Source organism: Amphiura filiformis, chromosome 3 (genome assembly GCF_039555335.1).
Source record: "Amphiura filiformis chromosome 3, Afil_fr2py, whole genome shotgun sequence".
Lineage (NCBI taxonomy): Eukaryota > Metazoa > Echinodermata > Ophiuroidea > Amphilepidida > Amphiuridae > Amphiura > Amphiura filiformis.
Genome location: NC_092630.1, coordinates 34,154,416 through 34,172,518, shown reverse-complemented (window position 1 = coordinate 34,172,518; position 18,103 = coordinate 34,154,416). Strand labels below are relative to the sequence as shown.

General features: G+C 34.9%; 1 protein-coding gene across 1 annotated transcript in view; it reads right to left on the bottom strand.

The window, feature by feature from the left end:
• Positions 1-18,103, bottom strand: part of LOC140147205 (plexin-A2-like) — a 141,143-nt gene that overhangs the window by 16,547 nt on the left and 106,493 nt on the right. The window contains exons 17-34 of the mRNA XM_072168985.1: positions 17,044-17,198; positions 16,395-16,512; positions 15,701-15,837; positions 14,890-15,057; positions 14,358-14,451; positions 13,642-13,914; positions 12,607-12,781; positions 12,337-12,503; positions 10,960-11,188; positions 10,090-10,232; positions 9,250-9,371; positions 8,445-8,510; positions 7,609-7,683; positions 6,660-6,726; positions 5,844-5,990; positions 2,705-2,861; positions 1,982-2,085; positions 1,259-1,352 (exon numbers count right to left, since the gene is read on the bottom strand). Coding sequence (XP_072025086.1) covers positions 1,259-1,352; positions 1,982-2,085; positions 2,705-2,861; positions 5,844-5,990; positions 6,660-6,726; positions 7,609-7,683; positions 8,445-8,510; positions 9,250-9,371; positions 10,090-10,232; positions 10,960-11,188; positions 12,337-12,503; positions 12,607-12,781; positions 13,642-13,914; positions 14,358-14,451; positions 14,890-15,057; positions 15,701-15,837; positions 16,395-16,512; positions 17,044-17,198 — 2,491 coding nt within the window. The remainder of the gene's footprint in view (positions 1-1,258; positions 1,353-1,981; positions 2,086-2,704; positions 2,862-5,843; positions 5,991-6,659; positions 6,727-7,608; positions 7,684-8,444; positions 8,511-9,249; positions 9,372-10,089; positions 10,233-10,959; positions 11,189-12,336; positions 12,504-12,606; positions 12,782-13,641; positions 13,915-14,357; positions 14,452-14,889; positions 15,058-15,700; positions 15,838-16,394; positions 16,513-17,043; positions 17,199-18,103) is intronic.

The following is an 18,103-nucleotide window of genomic DNA, read 5'->3' as shown; positions in this document are numbered from 1 at the left end:
TTAATAATTATGGTATAATGATATGTGACCAAATTTAAATGTTAATAGCACAATATTTTTCTAAAAATAACAAATGTTTTGATACCAAAACCAAATCCAATCACTTTTCATTCAAAAGTTTGAATAATTAAAACAAAATCACATTCATATTTTGGGTAAATTAAGTTAACAACTACACAAAACTAATTTTACCAACACATTTTATCTCAACATTTTGACGAAACATACTTTATGGGTCAGAGAGAGCTTATTTTACAACATTACTGTTACCTTCTCAAGATATTTATTTCCATAAATCTGAATACAATAACTACCACAAGCCTCGTGCAGTACAGCAAAATAATATCTTGAATTATCTTAAACAGGCTCTCATTGTGGTTAAGAAGTTTTCATATGGCTTTTGTAACTTTGATAATCAAAACCAGGGCTCAAAAAATGGTAATTTCCCAGGAAGCAAACTAAATTTCCTACAATTTATAGCATGTTTTTATACACAAAAAGACACAATTTCCTTCCAAATACCAGAATTTCCCTCAAAACACCAACATTTCCTGGGAATGAGCTTCCCAAATTCCCCACTTTTTCGAGCCATGAACAAAACAATTTGCTCTTGGAAGCTGCACGGTTGGAAGCCTTTTTTCAATGCCATATCACATTCTACCACAATCTAGGGAATGTTTGTTTTATGGGAAAAGCTTTTCATGTAAACAACTTCTAGATTACATCCTTGTTGTAGTTTACTAATGATAAAACAACAGGATTAAATATCTTCTACCTTGCAAAGGAAACACCCACTGAACAAATCGAAACTAGAAAAAAAAATGAAGCAGTTTCAAAACTAAGCTTGTTATCTCCTACTTGAACAACGCCTACATACTGACCTCTAAGTTACCTTTGGGCAATAACACCAACAATAATTAGCTGAGATTTGACTGACAAGCTTGATCAATTTCCTGCTCTGACTCTTTTTGTTATATATTTTGTCTTTTAGTACCATATTCTTTCCATTAACAGCCCATGACCCTATAATCGCCCACCCAGTGACTTTACAACAAGCAAACTGATATTTAGTTTATTAACTGCCTATGCAAATCTGAATCATGGTCTGAAACATATGACACACTGATGATGATGGATTAAACAATGTAAAAAATAAGCACCCACCCAAAATGACCTTGTTAAGTGCCCAAAATGAACCTTAACTCCAACTCAATCCTAAATTACTACACAAAATGATAATGTAATGCTTTAAACTTACGGTAATTAGTTGCACCTGTGGCTGCATTATCAGCTACAACAGCATTAGGAAGAGTTTGTTTTACCACTAAAGCCATACGAGATGAGTTGGGTACCTGAAATATATAATACGCAAATAAAGGAGGTTCTTACTAGCGGTGTGTATTAATGTTTTAGTTGTATGCTCATAAATTATTCTGAATTTGACATGGCCATCTGAAATACAGGTACATAAGAATGGTCAAATAAATGACCACACAACATTAAAATTTTAAGGGGCTCTGGGAGGTTTTGCACACATAAAAAAGAAGAAAAAAAGAAAACATTGCTTTATTTTGAGGATAGATTGAATGTTCTAAGAGTCTACTGACCAAAACTGAGAGTACATTTGTCATAAAATCTCACCATGTCCATGCCCTTTTAAAGCTGGACAACTTGCATCTGGCTAGTAGTTGGGAACTTCATAAAGACTTACAGTCTAAAGGGAGCACATGATGTATCAAACTAAAGTCTTAATCAAACAGGACCCTTGTTTTACAAATCTTCTACATCAGATTTACACTTTAAGAATGTCTGTAGCATACTTAATTAAATACAAATACTAAATGAAAAGCATCTCACCATAGGCTCTTTAAGTCTGCTTAAGAAATACTACAGGAGTGGAGACAACCTTTTACAAAAAAATAAGCAACATGTAGCATCTCCTTTGAGTCTTGGACTATTAATATTCAACAAAATATCTTACACTGAAATGTTTTAGAGTATTTATCTTCTTCCATCCTGGGTCTGTATCTGATGACACATCAACATCTTGTAATACTAAATGACCTGACTGTCCATGTCGCCATTCTGAAACAAAAAAATAGCAACAAGAAATGAGTCACTGTGAAAATATTCCAACTACCATGATAGGAAAGTATAGTATTGCATAACAAGTCACTAGCAGACAAGTAGTGACTAACATTACCATGGAAGGCCTACACCACACTGCTTGTTACTGCATATATAAAACACCAGTGACGACTCAAGTTTTAGTAAATACTGTAGTGCATGCAACTCTTACGTGACAGCAAACAAACATGGTTACCCGTCTTATGTAATTTACATGGAATATTGAATGCCTTGCCTATATTTTGTGTAACTTTGGTATACCGCAAAAACTTGATCGTTAGCATAATTATTATGTGCTTACTATCAAGTGCTTCTGAAAACATGAAATTGTACCAAAGTCTGGCGCTTTACCAACTGATGGGGTTGAGACACAAATTTCCAGATTTACTTGTTCGTATATAACTATGTGTATCGATGATTTGTTCAAAACCCTTTATACTTTTGTGGGTGGGGCACTTCATGTTTGCATGTGTTAAAAGCGCTCAATAGTAAGCACATATGCTAACTATTAAGTTTTTACGGTAGTTCTCCCATATATCAAATGCACAAATCCCCTTCAACTTAGTACAGGACTTACCTAGATCTACTTGCTGAGCATTCTGTCTAGCTGAATAGGGCCTATTACGGTAGATGCAATCTAGAATCTTCTCCTTCACCTGACTCACAGTATCTACATCCAGTACTTTGACTTCTTTCTTCTCACCATCCTCGTCATTCACTATTACCTGTAGGGTCTACCAAAAGATAAGTATGTAAATACATTATGGAGTGGCTACCATTGACTTGATCTGAAATAAACCATCTGTGAATCAATGAGTGGTCCTGAATTGTTAATTTGTTATATCAGGTGTTCATAGACTGGTTTGTGGTGCAGCTGTTTATGTTGATACATAATTACACCTTGAAAACACAGAATTTTAGGATTAGTAGTGAGGCTGCTATGCCAAATTGTACACTTTGTAATAAAAGCATTTGAGTTTCCACACATGAAGTATATGGTCCAAAAGTTATATTAAGATGTTGAAAGATACACAAATTATTTGTCCGTTTACAAAGATTTCAAAAGTGTTACACAGTTATTATTCAACCACCTCAGTTGGGGGTCAAAAAGGCATATGTTTGGTTGTATAGGGGTACAAATTGATCAGATTTTAGATAAAATGATTTCAAATTGTTTGTCTTGACATAAAAATCAAGATAAAGGGACAAAATGTATAGTATTTGCCATCTAAAACACGCTCTTTACTTGTTAATGTGCAAAGTCAACAATTAAAAAGAGGGCCTATGGCTAGCCTTCATGTTGTAAAATACTTTGACCGTAAATATGACAAGTTTTCTGAACAAAACCAAAATTTACTCACTAGTTTGATGGTTTCGCTTTTCATGCCATGAACGTCAGTGTGGAATTCTTATGCTTTTATCATATAGTGTATAATAATTCATTTAGCAGCTGAACTACAAAAATTCACTTCCTACCAAATCCATAACTATCCAAATAACTTGAGTAAAGTGGTTTAAATTTGTAAAATTCATGGAAATCTAAGCTCTGAAGTATATCCATGAATAAATATAGGGTCAATTCAGATCAATCCAACTCCAATGTAAATTTGAGCTATATATAAGAAAATAATTCAATACGCTAATTAATAGTAAAAGAGCATGCCACAATGCTACAATAATACTATTTCAAACATGCATGCCAAAGGTTTTTAAGTGTTGGTAACACAGCATTCCCTACACAGTCACACACATGCACATAGATCAGACTGATATATAGAGGCTGCCCGCCTTTTCTGCGGTATCCGCCATCTTGTGGGTACTGCCGTTCTGCATGTCATGCATTTGACATTACGCCCCGATTACGCGGAATTCGCAGCATGTGACGCACCTCTTCAGTCCAGCAACAACGTGGTGATCTTAGCAACAAGTCACTCCGTACCCACAAGATGGAGGCACTGACGTCACAATGACTACCTCTATTGCTTCTATTCTAATAAGTTTCAATACCACCTATGAACACCATGCATAGACCAAATCAACTACAGAACCACATCACTTCACAGATATAATAGCAAACAACAAGTACCATACCAACCCTAGTGTAGTCCCAACTTCATTTCAACCTAAGATTTATGGTGTCATCAAGCAACATAGGTCAGATCAAATCCGATGTTAACCAAGTATTGTGATTAGTTTTCCTTTTGAATATGTGACCAGCTCCAACAAAACCCGGAACCCAACACTCCCATAAAAAAAAATCAAATTTTGGAATTCTTTATTTCATGGTATTTGATTGTGGGACTAAGTGGACTTTCAAATCCTTGAAAGAACTTATTAAAAAGAGGGTTATTTAATCAATAATTAACAGTTGAACTATGATAATCCCTATTCAATCTTGTGTAATGCAGGAAACTAATTGGCCCATTACTCAGAAGAGCTATTTGGCAAAAATATCAAGGTATCATTTACAAAATTATCCATATCTTGAAAAGTATTGATGCTATTTATATAATTTTGGTATCATTTTAAAGCTTATTGTCTAGTGCGTATATATTTATTCAAATCATGAAATGTCAAAAATGCGACTATTTCCTGGTTTTGTGAGAGCAGGTCACATATGAATTATTGAGGGTTGAATCACCAGTCTTCCTAGACAAGACTTGTTTGGCTACATATTGTGTATGTATCACATAACACAAAAACAAAGCCCTTTCAGAGAAATGAAGTATGGTTTGTGGGTGTGTGTGAGCAGGGAGAAAACCCAAATTGTAAATTACTCTCTTAAGGTTGGTCTGAACCCTGGAACTATGGAAACTTTCAGGCCACATAACTGCTAAATTGTTGGTGTAAAGTATATAAAAGTATACATATTTAGAATGGCAAAGACTTGATAAGTTCATCTGCGAGGTCAAATTTTGGCAAAAGTGCTCATTTTTGGCCCAAAATTCCAAAAAACGTTTTTTTGGCCCACTTTTTTTTCGTACAACGTAAAAAACAATTCTTGGGCCCAAAATTTTTTTTAAATTAATTTTTAAAAACTAGATAAAAATATCTAGGAGCCGTTTTTTATTTTTTTGAATTTTGACCAACTTCACCAAAAATATTTGAAATTTGGGTAAAATCAGGCTTTTTTATGATTTTTTGAAAATTCAGCATTTTTTACCATTTTTGGTGCAAATTTCTCAAGTTGGTCGAAATTTAAAAAAATGAAAAAACGGCTCCTAGATATTTTTATCTAGTTTTTAAAAATTTATAAAAAATGTTGGCCCAAGAACTTTTTTACGTTGTACGAAAAAAAAGTAGGCCTAAAAACTGTTTTTTGGGATTTTGGGTCAAAAATGAGCATTTTGGCCCAAATTTGACCTCACAGATGAACTTATCAAGTCTTTGCCATTCTAAATATGTATACTTTTATATACTTTAGACCAACAATTTAGCAGTTAATGAGGCCCGAAAGTTTCCATAATTCCAGGGTTCAGACCAACCTTAAAATAACACTAAACACTCACAGTGATATTCATTGAACTTAATATAGAATTTGAATTTCATGCTCAAAAGCAAAGAAATTGGACTGGGAGTGTAATGGGTCTTCTTGAATTCGTAAAAAGAAAAACTAAAATTAAGAATTAAGAGTGGGACTACACATGGGTAATTATGGCACATGCTGTTACTATTCATGCATTATTCATGCATTCATCTCGATTCATTGCACATACCAATTCTTCAAATTCCACATCGTCATTCAGGACGTTCTCATCACTCAAAGAAAAGTGTGATTTTCCACTCATCACATCTATTGGTCCTTTTTCACTCTGGCATTTAATGGCACGGTATAACAAGAATAATGGGTAGGCAGCATGGTCCTGTACAAAAAACAAAAATACATATATATATATGAACAGCACTGATTTGTCACAAAATATATAATTACAGTATTTTGTTAACAATAAATTTGTTACTGATCAGCTTTAAGCATATTTACATTATGTTGTCTGGCATGATTGATCAACCACATTTATTTTACCATTTGGATCTTTATTGAGGACAAACTGACTTGAATATCGCATAATCTTTGAAGGTTTCATAAATTCTGTCAGGGTTCTTGCACCTTGAAGCCTTTAAAATTAAAGGACTTTTCAAGAACTTTCAAGGTCCAAAAGCATGATTTTCAAGGACTTACCACAACACAAAATCATGATACAGCTCTCCATGCCGCACATATTAACAAAAGTGACAGCTACTCTCCACTCCCCAAAATTATACTTTAGGTAAAATTTCAATTTTCAAGGACCTTGTGCAAATTTCCAGGACTTTCAAGGCCTTAAAAAGTTGTTTTTAAATTCAAGGACTTTCAAGGACCATGGGAATCCTGTTCTGTTTTACATTTACAATCCTTTGATTAGATGCCTTCTCTACAAGCATAGAGCCAAAAAAACCAACACAAACCCCTCCCAACATCAGGGACGGCCAGGCCCATATAACAGGGGTTTTCCCATCCGTTTTATTACCTAACAAGCAATAATTATACTTGCCTTCAGGAAGTCATATAGTGATAATGCAATCCAATTGGTGAGTAACTTTTCAACAATAGTTTCAGTTCTGAAAGAAAACAAAACCACAAGAGTAAATTCAGTGATAGCAATTTATGTATCTTTTTTACCATGTGTCAATGGTAATATTATCTGTCTTCAGATGACATGTGAAACTATAAACCTAATGGTAATCTGTAATACAGGTGCAGGTGTTTCGTTGAGAAGCTAGTAATGGTGATAATTGCACACAGTGAAACTAATTAAAACACAAAACACCCATAAAACCACAGTCTTATGTCAATTCTTGCTGTGCCGGGGGTACTCTGTACAAATGAACATACGGGGACGTGCCGCAAATATGGGTAGCATTTTCGGCCTCTTGGTATATCAACGACCTCTTTTTCAAAGCCTATTTTGGTATATGAATGGGTCCTTTTTTTTCAAAATTTTCTCAATTTTTTCGGAAAATAGCCCAATTTTTCCTTAATCTAGCCAAAATTTTCAAAATTTGGGTTAAATTTGGCCGAAAATTTTGACTTTTGGTTTATCAATGGGTCCAAATTTCTTGAAAAATTGGTATATTTATGGGTCCACTTTCAAATTCTCAGCGGCAAGTCCCTACCAAAACCAAACTTGAGTACTTCGGTTGCTGTGTATTCCTTTGGAATTGAGATTACAGCCAGGACAGCGATTGCTATCAGAGAGACCAAAATCTCATAGCTTTATACAGGTACTAATCCAATTTTGCGTTAGTGATCATGCTTTACATTTTTATGGACCAAATCAATTAATACAATAAAAACTGCTTGGCTGGATTTTTAATGAGTGTATTCAGGTTGTACCAAAAACAAGAATGCCTTGTGAACTAGGCTTAAATGTTACATGTGAAAGCTCATCTAGTAATGAGGTCGCTCATTAAATAAAACACCTGTGAGCTAGCAATACTTACCTTTGGAATAGCTGCCTAGGTCTATCTTCATCTACCACTACTTGTACATGGATAGACATAAGAGTTATCATCACACTGAAATTATAACACATCAATGAATATATCAATACTAAATAACTAACAGACAAATCTTGAACATATCTTAAACTCTTGCAACACAATACCGTAGAAAACTCGATAGTTAGCATATGTGCTAACTATCGAGTGCTTTTAAAACATGAAATTGTACCAAAGTCCAGCACTTTACCAAATGAGCTAATGGGGTTGAGACACACATTTGCAGGTTTGTTTGTTCATATATAACTATGTGTATCAATGATTTGCTCAAAACCCTTTACACTTTTGCGGATGGGGCTCTTCATGTTTGCATGTTTTAAAAGCGCTCGATAGTAAGCACATATGCGAACTATCAGGTTTTTACGGTATTATGGAATTTATCATGGCCATATAGTAAAACATTTGTAATCTGTAGTCACAACTACTTTTTGCTTGTCTCCATAACTTTTCATTTCTTACTTCACTTTGGTTACCATACCAAATACCACTGTTTGTCCATGATGCCTAGGGCAGGTTGTAGGAACTAGGCAATACCTTGATTGGTGCTTGGGTGTTTTTCACTCAACCTTGATTGGTGTTGGGGTGTTTTCACTAAACTTTAACACATCGTAACATAAGTATACAACAACTCTTTATTCCTCATAACTTTACAATAAATTCTTTCACTGTACTTATGTTTATCAATCGTAAATCTCTTTAGCGAAATGTATGTTACGACACATTGTAACTTGGGTTGATTTTGAGACTTGCAACGTGTTATACTGCTGCACTCTACTTACTCAGTAAGATAGGCTAGTTTATCTTCAAGTATCATTAGCACCGTCAGTAAGGAAGCTATGTTTTGTCTGAGGGAAAAACAAAGATGCATTTTATTATACAGTGACAAAGGCTTTTAGTAATGGTAAATGGTCAATTTCGTAAGTTGAAGACACTCACTGCAATTGATGTCAATAGCTGAGACAAACTGTGAATTTTGTTCGTTATGAAAGCACTAGTGTAGTGGTGAAACATCACTAAAATGTAAGTAAATCACCTTCATTTTTAGATGGAATTGTTCATAATGATCAAAATTCACAGTAAAATCAACATTCCTAATGAACTTGTTAAAGAGCTGAGACAAACTTGTGGTTTTTCCTCCATGCATTTATTATGCTTATAATGCTACCCAGACTGATCTTCAGCTTATTTACTGGCTGGTTACACATAGAATCAAATGGCTGAAAATTAGCTGGATATTGTCACCTTTAGCACTCTCAAAGTGACATTTTCCGTATATAATATGAATCAATACCAAAAACAAAATTCAATAAAAGACCACACCCAGATCTTGCAAATGATAGGGTTCCTGTATCCATATTTACCCAGTTTATTATGAACAAGGAAATGGCAAGTTTTACATGGAACCACATACAAAGGACTTGGGGCTCATCTGATGTAATTTGCCACAATGGGTTCTGAGAAGGGTCCAATTTCTTCTCTTCCTATTGATTAGCACAGTGCTTAAGTTGCACACTACAATCAGACTGCAAATTAATTTTCAAAATATTATGCCATTAAAAGTTAGAAAAAAGTTGTAATTCTTACTTGTCTTTGGTTGGTATTTTCTTGTCATCATCCAGCTTTTGGATAAAAGCCATTAAGAAGGTCTTGTTGCTTAGCAACTTTGAAAATTCTAACATGGCTCTCTCCATAGATTCATCAGGATTCTGGTAATAAATGGATACAGATTTAACTAATTATTTACAAATTTAACACACACACCTTCACTCAATGAACGTTGGGCAAGTCCACCTAGAAATCCATTTGCCCCCTCGAAATTTCTCTTGCCTTGCTTTTTCTTACACATTTACACATCTTTATCTTAATGATAGCCACCAGAAGGTGTAGCACTAAAATATATTTGCTCCAGAAGTTGCCCAACATAAAATCTGTTTGACCCAGAGCAGGGCATGAGATTTTGCAAGCCCTGCTAAAATTATGCCAACAGTCGATTTACATCATTCCTGGATGTCTTTTTATTTTTGTTTCCATGTTAAATCAGATTTCTATGCTACTAACATTCAAAATGTACCAAATCCATAGCAAATTCTGTCGGTCCAACATCCGGGCTACTTCTAGTCTTGGGTCCAAGCTTCACGTGGCTCACGGTTTGTTATGAACGACAGAAACTGACTGCGAAGGAGGCTAAATATCGATGTTGATCACTCCTAATTCAATTTCGGAAAAACCAACACTCGACCTTGGAATTTAATTGTCAGTTTGTCACTGTATCTAACGATACAGACTCTGCAGACTTAGAAATTTGTTTGATTCCACTGACTATTTGCGATTGAAATGTACACAACACCAATGACAGAAATCATACTGACAACAAGGACCATAGTACAACTTTTTCACCACTTATTTTGTTTCTAGTTTTCTTACCTCCTGATCGAAAGAGGCAGGCTGTATCTCCATTCCATAAAAGAACATGCTCATAGCGTACTGTCTATGGCTAACAAATGGCATACCAGTACCTTCCAAATCACTTGTCAGATCTGTCACGTCTGTCTGAAGCTGAGCAAATGCTGTGACAAAATACACAAATATACAAACAATTAAAGTTGAAATTTACCGATCCATGTAAGTGTATCTTACAATAAATAGGAAATGTTGTGTGTTCGTTTGTTTGTTTGTTTGTGTGTTTATTTGACCATCAAAAGGCTTTTTCTATTTTGATCTAAACAACGAAACATACATGTGAAGAAAGCCGAGATTAATGGGAGTAACATAGCATATATTTGGTTGAAATTAAGCCAAGAATTAGCTACAAAATTGCAAAAAAGGTGTTTTGGGGGGCAAATAATAGCGGTTATGATGTACGGGTGATATGTGTACAGGGCAACGGGCACAATACACAGGATGCGATATGCAGGACATGCTCTGTGAACTCATCAGGCAAGAACAAATTGACCAAATTGGTCATGTTGGCCATTCTGAGGAGAGCATGATAGCTTCGGGTGTTGGAAAATTGTGTAAATAAGGGGTCAAAATCATCCATTTCAAAGTACAGGCTTCCTATGTCCAAATTATCATGTTCCAGTTTTTACTGTACACATTTGTATTTATTGCATAAGTATATTGTACATTATAATTGCAGGGCCTCCTTGAGAATCCTTAGCATTGCAGGAGCTACCTTGCCTGAAGGATTAAGTAAATAAACAAATGTATGTGAAAATTATTACATACACAGAAGAATCTAAACTATTGTTGTTTTTGTTGAAGGACAATGTCAAAATTTACACAATATCTTACCAGATCTAATATCGTCTGCAATGTTGGTTTCCAAATTCTGCATCTCAACCAACAGTTTGCTGGTTTCCTCTTTGTGACTCTTGATCCTACTTCTAAGTATTAAGCCCGCAATGATCAACATCAACACCAGGAGCCCACATATACTTGCTGTGATAATGATGGGCAATTCTAGTTGACCTCCTGGGTATTCTAAACCACCAATTTCAAATTCCAGATTACCATGGACAACCTACAACAGGAAAGAACACACACAACTTGTACTTGAATACAGCTTGCAAGTATGTAAATAAATGAAGGAATTGAAAGAAATTAGTATGAGAGAGAAAGAAAGAGAGATAGAGGAGAAACTGATTAACAACATAGAGGAAAGGATAGTACATGGTATTGTATAGTTCTATTTGACTTAGCATTTTGTCTTGCTACAATAGCGGTACCAATGTATTTTGGTATCCCTACACCTCAAATGATAAAACTAGGATTTATTCCATTTTTGCTATGAGGGGTCAAAGGTCAAAATGGGGCCAAAGTTTAAAATCACATTGTAATATATCTAAATTGTTCCTCTCGTCAGTAGGAATATAAGAATAAAGTCATTACACATGGTGCTTAGTTCTGGAGTTATAAAGTCAAATAGATTAAATGTCTTATATATCATGTACAGGGGTCAATTTTTCAAAATGCTCTGATTCAATCTTAACTTGCCTCAAATTACTCCTCTTGGTAAATGCAATAGGAAAATGATTTGTAACCTCAGAATATGATGAATTCATGGGTCAAAGATTATACCTGCACATATTCCTATTAGACTTGAGCTGCATTAATTGCAAGGGAACAAAACAATAAAAACTGCATCAAAATTGTAAATTTAGTGTCTGTTTTATATTCTTAAAAGATTGCTAATATTTATGGGAGCAATTTGTGACCAGTTTCAATGAAATCAGACTATTTTTTAACTTCTACCTCTCTCTTTGAAATTTTTGACATTCAACTTGAATTTCAACTTTATAACCACCATATAACAAAATGACAATTGGCCTTTTTTCCTAGCAATGAGAGGAACACTTTGAGATGCATTACAAAATGATTAAGTTTTTTCTTGTGGGAACCATAAGGGGCATATAATGTAGAAAATTACACGCTAAAGACATAAAACTATGCACAAAGTAGTTGAAATGAGACCATCAAGTTATTTGAGGTCTATTACAGCTATTTGACTGTATTTTTAAATGAAATTTTAAAACTTAGTTTGGATTCCTGATTTTAATTCAAAAATTAAATTAAATTTTCATTTAAATTGTCTGGATACAGAATTGCATTGATTTTTAGGTCTATTACAGCTATTTGACAGTATTTTTAAATGAAATGTCAACTCGTTACTTCATTTGGATTCCTGATTTTAATTTTTTTAATAATATTTTCATTCAAATTGCCTGGATACAGAATTGGCTGACAAGTATTGGCTGACAAGTATTGGCTGACAAGTATTGGTTGACAAGTATTGGCTGACAAGTATTGGCTGACAAGTATTGGCTGACAAGTATTGGCTGACAAGTATTTTATCAATAAAATTTGATGGATTATAATACAAGTTTTGTTTTTAATTAACTTGTAACAGTTCATTTTAAAAATAGCAGCAGTAATACTTACATATACATATGGATATCCTGCATCTGTTTGGTTCCCTTTGAAGTCTCCAGCTCCTGGATCTTTTCTGAATTTTACATGTCAATGTAGTCTCATCTAGACTCTGCACATGCGCCTCCTCACGACCAACATAGACCTTCACATCCTCCTCACTACTGGCATAGTCAAGATTTTGACCCTATAAATAGCGAAGTAATTCAAATTGCGGGCGGGTTATTTAACTGCAGTAAGAATTTTTTGTTTTAAATCAAGAACTTCAAAACTGCATCTGCTGCATTGAAGTTAGGACTAAATATCATTACAATATAAAAAAAAACCGAGGAGAAACTGCATACAACTGGACATAAATTTGGGGCCTTTGAAATCATCTTTTAACACTTTGGACATAAACAATGGGATTATTATGCAAATGCTACAAGGTAGAAAAGATGCATTCACAATGAAAAACAGCATACAATAGAGAACGGAAGAAATCTAAGGGACACGCAAAATTCTGTAGGGAGGGCGAGTTAGCGCAGCGTTAGTTCCCTCGCTTTGCACCACTGAGGTCCCGGGTTCAAGCCCGGCGCGGCACAAGAACTCATGTGCACTTGGTTTATCCCGATTCCATGCTCGCTCTCGCAGGTTTTCTCCGGGATTTCCGGTTTCCTCCTGTATCGCAAAAATCGGTGAGTTGTTTGGTTATCAAAAACTTCCTTCACCCAATGGAATTTGGGGAGCTGCACAGATAATTGGTGGATGTTACAATCTAAATGCGGACAGGTGTGCGCCGTTCGGCAGCAACCTAGTTGATGCAATCTGATTGTGATGATTCACCATTGCAGCGAAATTACAGCGCTTTGAGTCCTCTAAGATCTGGATAAAGGTGCTTTATAAATCCACAAATTTTATTTATTTATTTTTTATGTGGTGTTGTCTGCTACACATTGGTTGTATCATTAATTTCTTTTCATTATCTGTTTGAGGTGTCTTCAATTTTATTTTTAGTGATGCATTCATTTAATTCTGCCAATTATCTGGAGTTAAAATATTACTTACCATCAAGATAAGAATTGAACCATTGTATTTGTCTGGGTTAGCTTTAAATTTTTCATACGTAGGATCCACATAGATATCAAGAGTCACGTTGTTCTTTGATGACCAATCTTGTAGACTTTGGACATCGCCAATGAGAAAACCAAACTCCAGCTTGGTAGGTTCTTCTGCTGCACGCTTCTTTCTGTTTGATGTTCTCATCATTAATTCCTGGTATTTCACATCTGTTTTAGGTGTTTTGCAGTGCATTATGGTATCATTCATAACGTCACAAGTCTGTACATTACAAAAAAAATGCACAAAATAAAATGAAGAGACTACAACTCAAAGAATGAATAATAAAGATGCAAACCTCAACAAGTTCAAGGTTTGAGAATGCTTAATTAAAATCGCACATTTATTACTAGTTTGTAATTATAACATTACAAGTTAATCGAAATATTGTTTGTCTTTATATGCAGACTGTCTCAAACTGATTAGCACTATGTAATCTTTGTATAAGAGGTTCATTTAGAATGGAGGGCATGATTTGTTGCTGATGAACAAATTCTAAGCCCAAACATTCATTGATTGCTATTCATCCATATATGAGCAAAAATAGGATGTAACATGCTCAAAAAGGTATTCTTTCCATTTTGGTTCTATCCTGAGATTATCACGCCAGGCATTTACTGCTAAAGAGAGGTTTCGCTTTGTATGCACTATTTGGTTTTACTTACATCTGTGAAATTTGCATCTCCTGAGTACACTATCATCATTGGATCCTGTGCTAGGCGTAGATTGGCTCCTGTGACCCTTAATCTTCGACCACCACTAAAATGGAGCAGAAGAGAATCAGTTAATGTTTTATTCAACATAACACAGGTTAAAAAGAATTCAGATATTTGGATAAGCAAATAAACCTGTTCTAATGTCTCATGGATACTTTTTGTGATAAAAAAAGCAATATCAATTTTTCTCAATTTGAGACATTGCTGGTCAAATAGAAAGACCATTATAAGAAAATATATACTGCATTTTTTTTTATCAGTTTAAAAAATATTAATTGAATTTCTTTAAGTAGCATTATAGGGCATAATTATGTTAGTGGCCTTAACACATAAAGTTCGAAAATGGTGTATAATCGCCTTTTGTATCCGAACTCTTCATGTCCAACTTAATCAGCCCTCAATGGTACCAAGCTACTTTGTAATTTTTTATGTACAACTTCAAATGAGAGATATAAAATCTGTACATGTTAAGAGTTCATACCTTTGTATACTGGTTCTTGGTTGAACGTCAAATACTTGAGGATTTGGACGGAATGAGAACGATCTTGATTCTCTTTCAGCTTCATCAAAAGACATTTTTACAGTGTGTGAATCACCTGCAGTACCTTTGCCTGTACGACATGATGCTGATGTCTCTGTGATAGTGTTCCTATATGAGGAAAATCACATAACAAAATGTTATACATGTTGGCAATAGATGCATAATAACTAAACCATGAACACAAAGTTTACTTAGAGAATAAATGATACAAATTTTTGTTTTTACTATCCTCTACCGTGAGATAGACGACAGGCAAGTCCAATATTTTGAGTAATGGATGCCGGCACAGCCGGTATCCACTACGATACAAATATTGAACCTGCATGTTCCTATCGTTTATTCTCATTCTAAGTCAGTAAAATATTATTTTAAAAACTATAAACTACTTTTTAAAGCAAAAACTAAGGTACCGTCATAAAAACTCCCCTTATTATAAAATGAACGCAACTAGATTACAACTTTACGCATTCTGCTGCGCGTACTGCTAGTGTGGTCGCGTATTCCACACTAGTCTACACATGCAACACGATACATACACGCACCTCTACCAGCGTGTTACATGTTATCAACAAGCATGATGACATGGGGTCGTCTACGGTCTGATAGATGACACCCAAAATCATGCGATTGTCCAATCAGATTGTTTGTCTACGAACTAGACCGCTCCCACTGACTAAGAATTTACAATATTAGCCACAGTTACTTCTACTTCTCCCAACTTTGTGCAAAGTAGTGCAATAATACAACTTACTTGTCCACAACGCAGTTATTGGGTCCAATCATTGCAGTAATATCATACCCTGCATCCAGATACATGCCTTCTATATTCACAAGAGTACCACCATCAGCTGGTCCTTCAGCAGGCTCAAAGGAAGAAATTGATGGGTCCTGAATAATATTTAAGAAATCAGTTAATATTAGGGAAAGAACACTAATTAGGTGAATTTAATAAAAAATCAAGATCCAAGATGTGTTTTCACAATATTTATGGTTAAATCACATTATCTGTAGAACCACAATGTAGTACTTAAATCACAATATCTGTGGTTAAATCACATCTGTAGTAATATGTGTGGTAGATATTGTGGGACTTTATATAAAGTCCCACAATATCTGTGGTTAAATCACAATATATCTGCAGTAATATGTGTGGTAAAGTCCCACAATATCTATGGTTAAATCACAAATATTTATGGTTAAATCAGCTGCAAACTAAGTTTAATATGAAAATTAGTAGAAATTTTAGGAGAACTATATAGTAATTGCTATTGATTTTATCACACACATAAGCCATATTTACAAGAAAAATATTTTAAAAGCTTTTTTTCTTGGGCATTTTGTGTGGTAGTATCAATTTTTCTTGATGTTCCAAATAATAAATGAAATGTTGTAAAATTGCTCCCATGTCAAGCCTTGCACCATTACCTCCATCATTCTGAACCTACCCTATATGTAAAGACAACTTCTCCAGTGCTGTCTTGAGGAGTCCCATCAGATCCCATAACTCTAACAGCAATTTCAGCTTCAGCATCTGTGTCACCTGCCACAGTTCTGCAACCAACACTGTAAATGCAAGAAAACAAGCACTAATTAGTCTCTCACTTTGATACTGAAACACACAAGGATGAAAGCAACGGTAAAAGTCCTTTTGCAATGTTGTACAATGTCTATTTGCCCTTGCATGGATCTGCCATCTAGCTACCAAAACGAGGTTCTTCCTGCAAATGCATGTGCAAAAAGTGCATTTTTGTTTCTCTCGCTTTTCTAGCAACGTGCCAGAAGGCTTTTGCAAAGCAGTCAACTGTATCGCGCAAGTATAGATTGAAATAACTGCATAGTACACAAAGGAATGTGTAGAAGCTGTTCAAATAGCATAGTAGCTGAAAGTACCACCCCTTCAAACACAAACAAATCAACAGTAATACAATATGTTGATATCATAATTGTAGTCCAGATTGTAGACTGCTTTTGGCAAATGTTTGACATTGAGTCATGTAAGGACTCCAGACAATAGCTTCATTCCATTGCATTGTGTCACATTCAATCTATTACGGAGGTGTACATGTTGAGACAAACAATGTTTGGTCAACTTACCTGCTGCCAGCTATGTAGAAATCCTCTAAACCTTCTGTACTGCATGCTGCACCACCAACCTCCACAGATAAAATGTCTACAAATTTTTGTCCTAAATCAGTTCCAGATACAGCAATTATGGTGTTCCCTTCAAATGGGCCAGAAGGTGGTGAAACCTGAGGATTCAATGAAGTATTGCATACACTCAATATGACAAAAACAACAAAAGCATTACATTATTTCTCCAGAGTGGTAGAGTCAAAGCATATATGTGAGTGGACACTACGAATGAGCCGTAAACTCGGCAAATTGTATTCTGAGATACAGTATCTCAATTAGGCGCAACATGTTTCTCATTTGATAGCATTTAAACCAATCAATAATCCTATTGCTGAAGAGGATAATAATCTTCTACATATAAAATCATTAATAGCTCTAGTCTTTGTTTGCTTTGCCTAAATCCTGTTCAAGTGGTGTGTTACAATTGCATTGTATTTTGGCTGGGTATGTATAACCAACAATTAACAATGAGAGGACATTCCTGTACCTCATTGACTCAGGGATGATTTGAAATGATCCCCAATTATGACTTTATTACCAGCAAAGTGGAAAAAGAGACACATATAGAACCAAAAAGGGTACCATTTTGTTGAAGGAGCAGAGTTCAACAAACCATAACTCCGCTCCTGGATATCGTTTGAAGTTAAATGATATATTATTTTAAAGCTTATGATATATATTTTCTAAACACGAAATAAAAAGCGAAATTGACCGGGGCCGAGTTTACGGCTGATTCAGTAGTGTCCAGTCACATATCATTTAAATGTGAACAGCTCATCAAGAAAACGTCTTCTCAGATTAATCAGGAAATCTCATGTCCCTGTTGCTCATTAGATTTATGCTGCGCGTTTGCTTATGAAAAATTGAAGGAAGTTGAATTTTATTTCTAATTTTTTATTTCATTTTTCATTTTAACAGAAATTTGGCTGAAAATTTGCTATAATATTAATGTTCAGTTTTAAATTGGCTTCCAATCAAATCGCCAACTTCAAGAAATGTATTACATACAGCTTAAACGCAA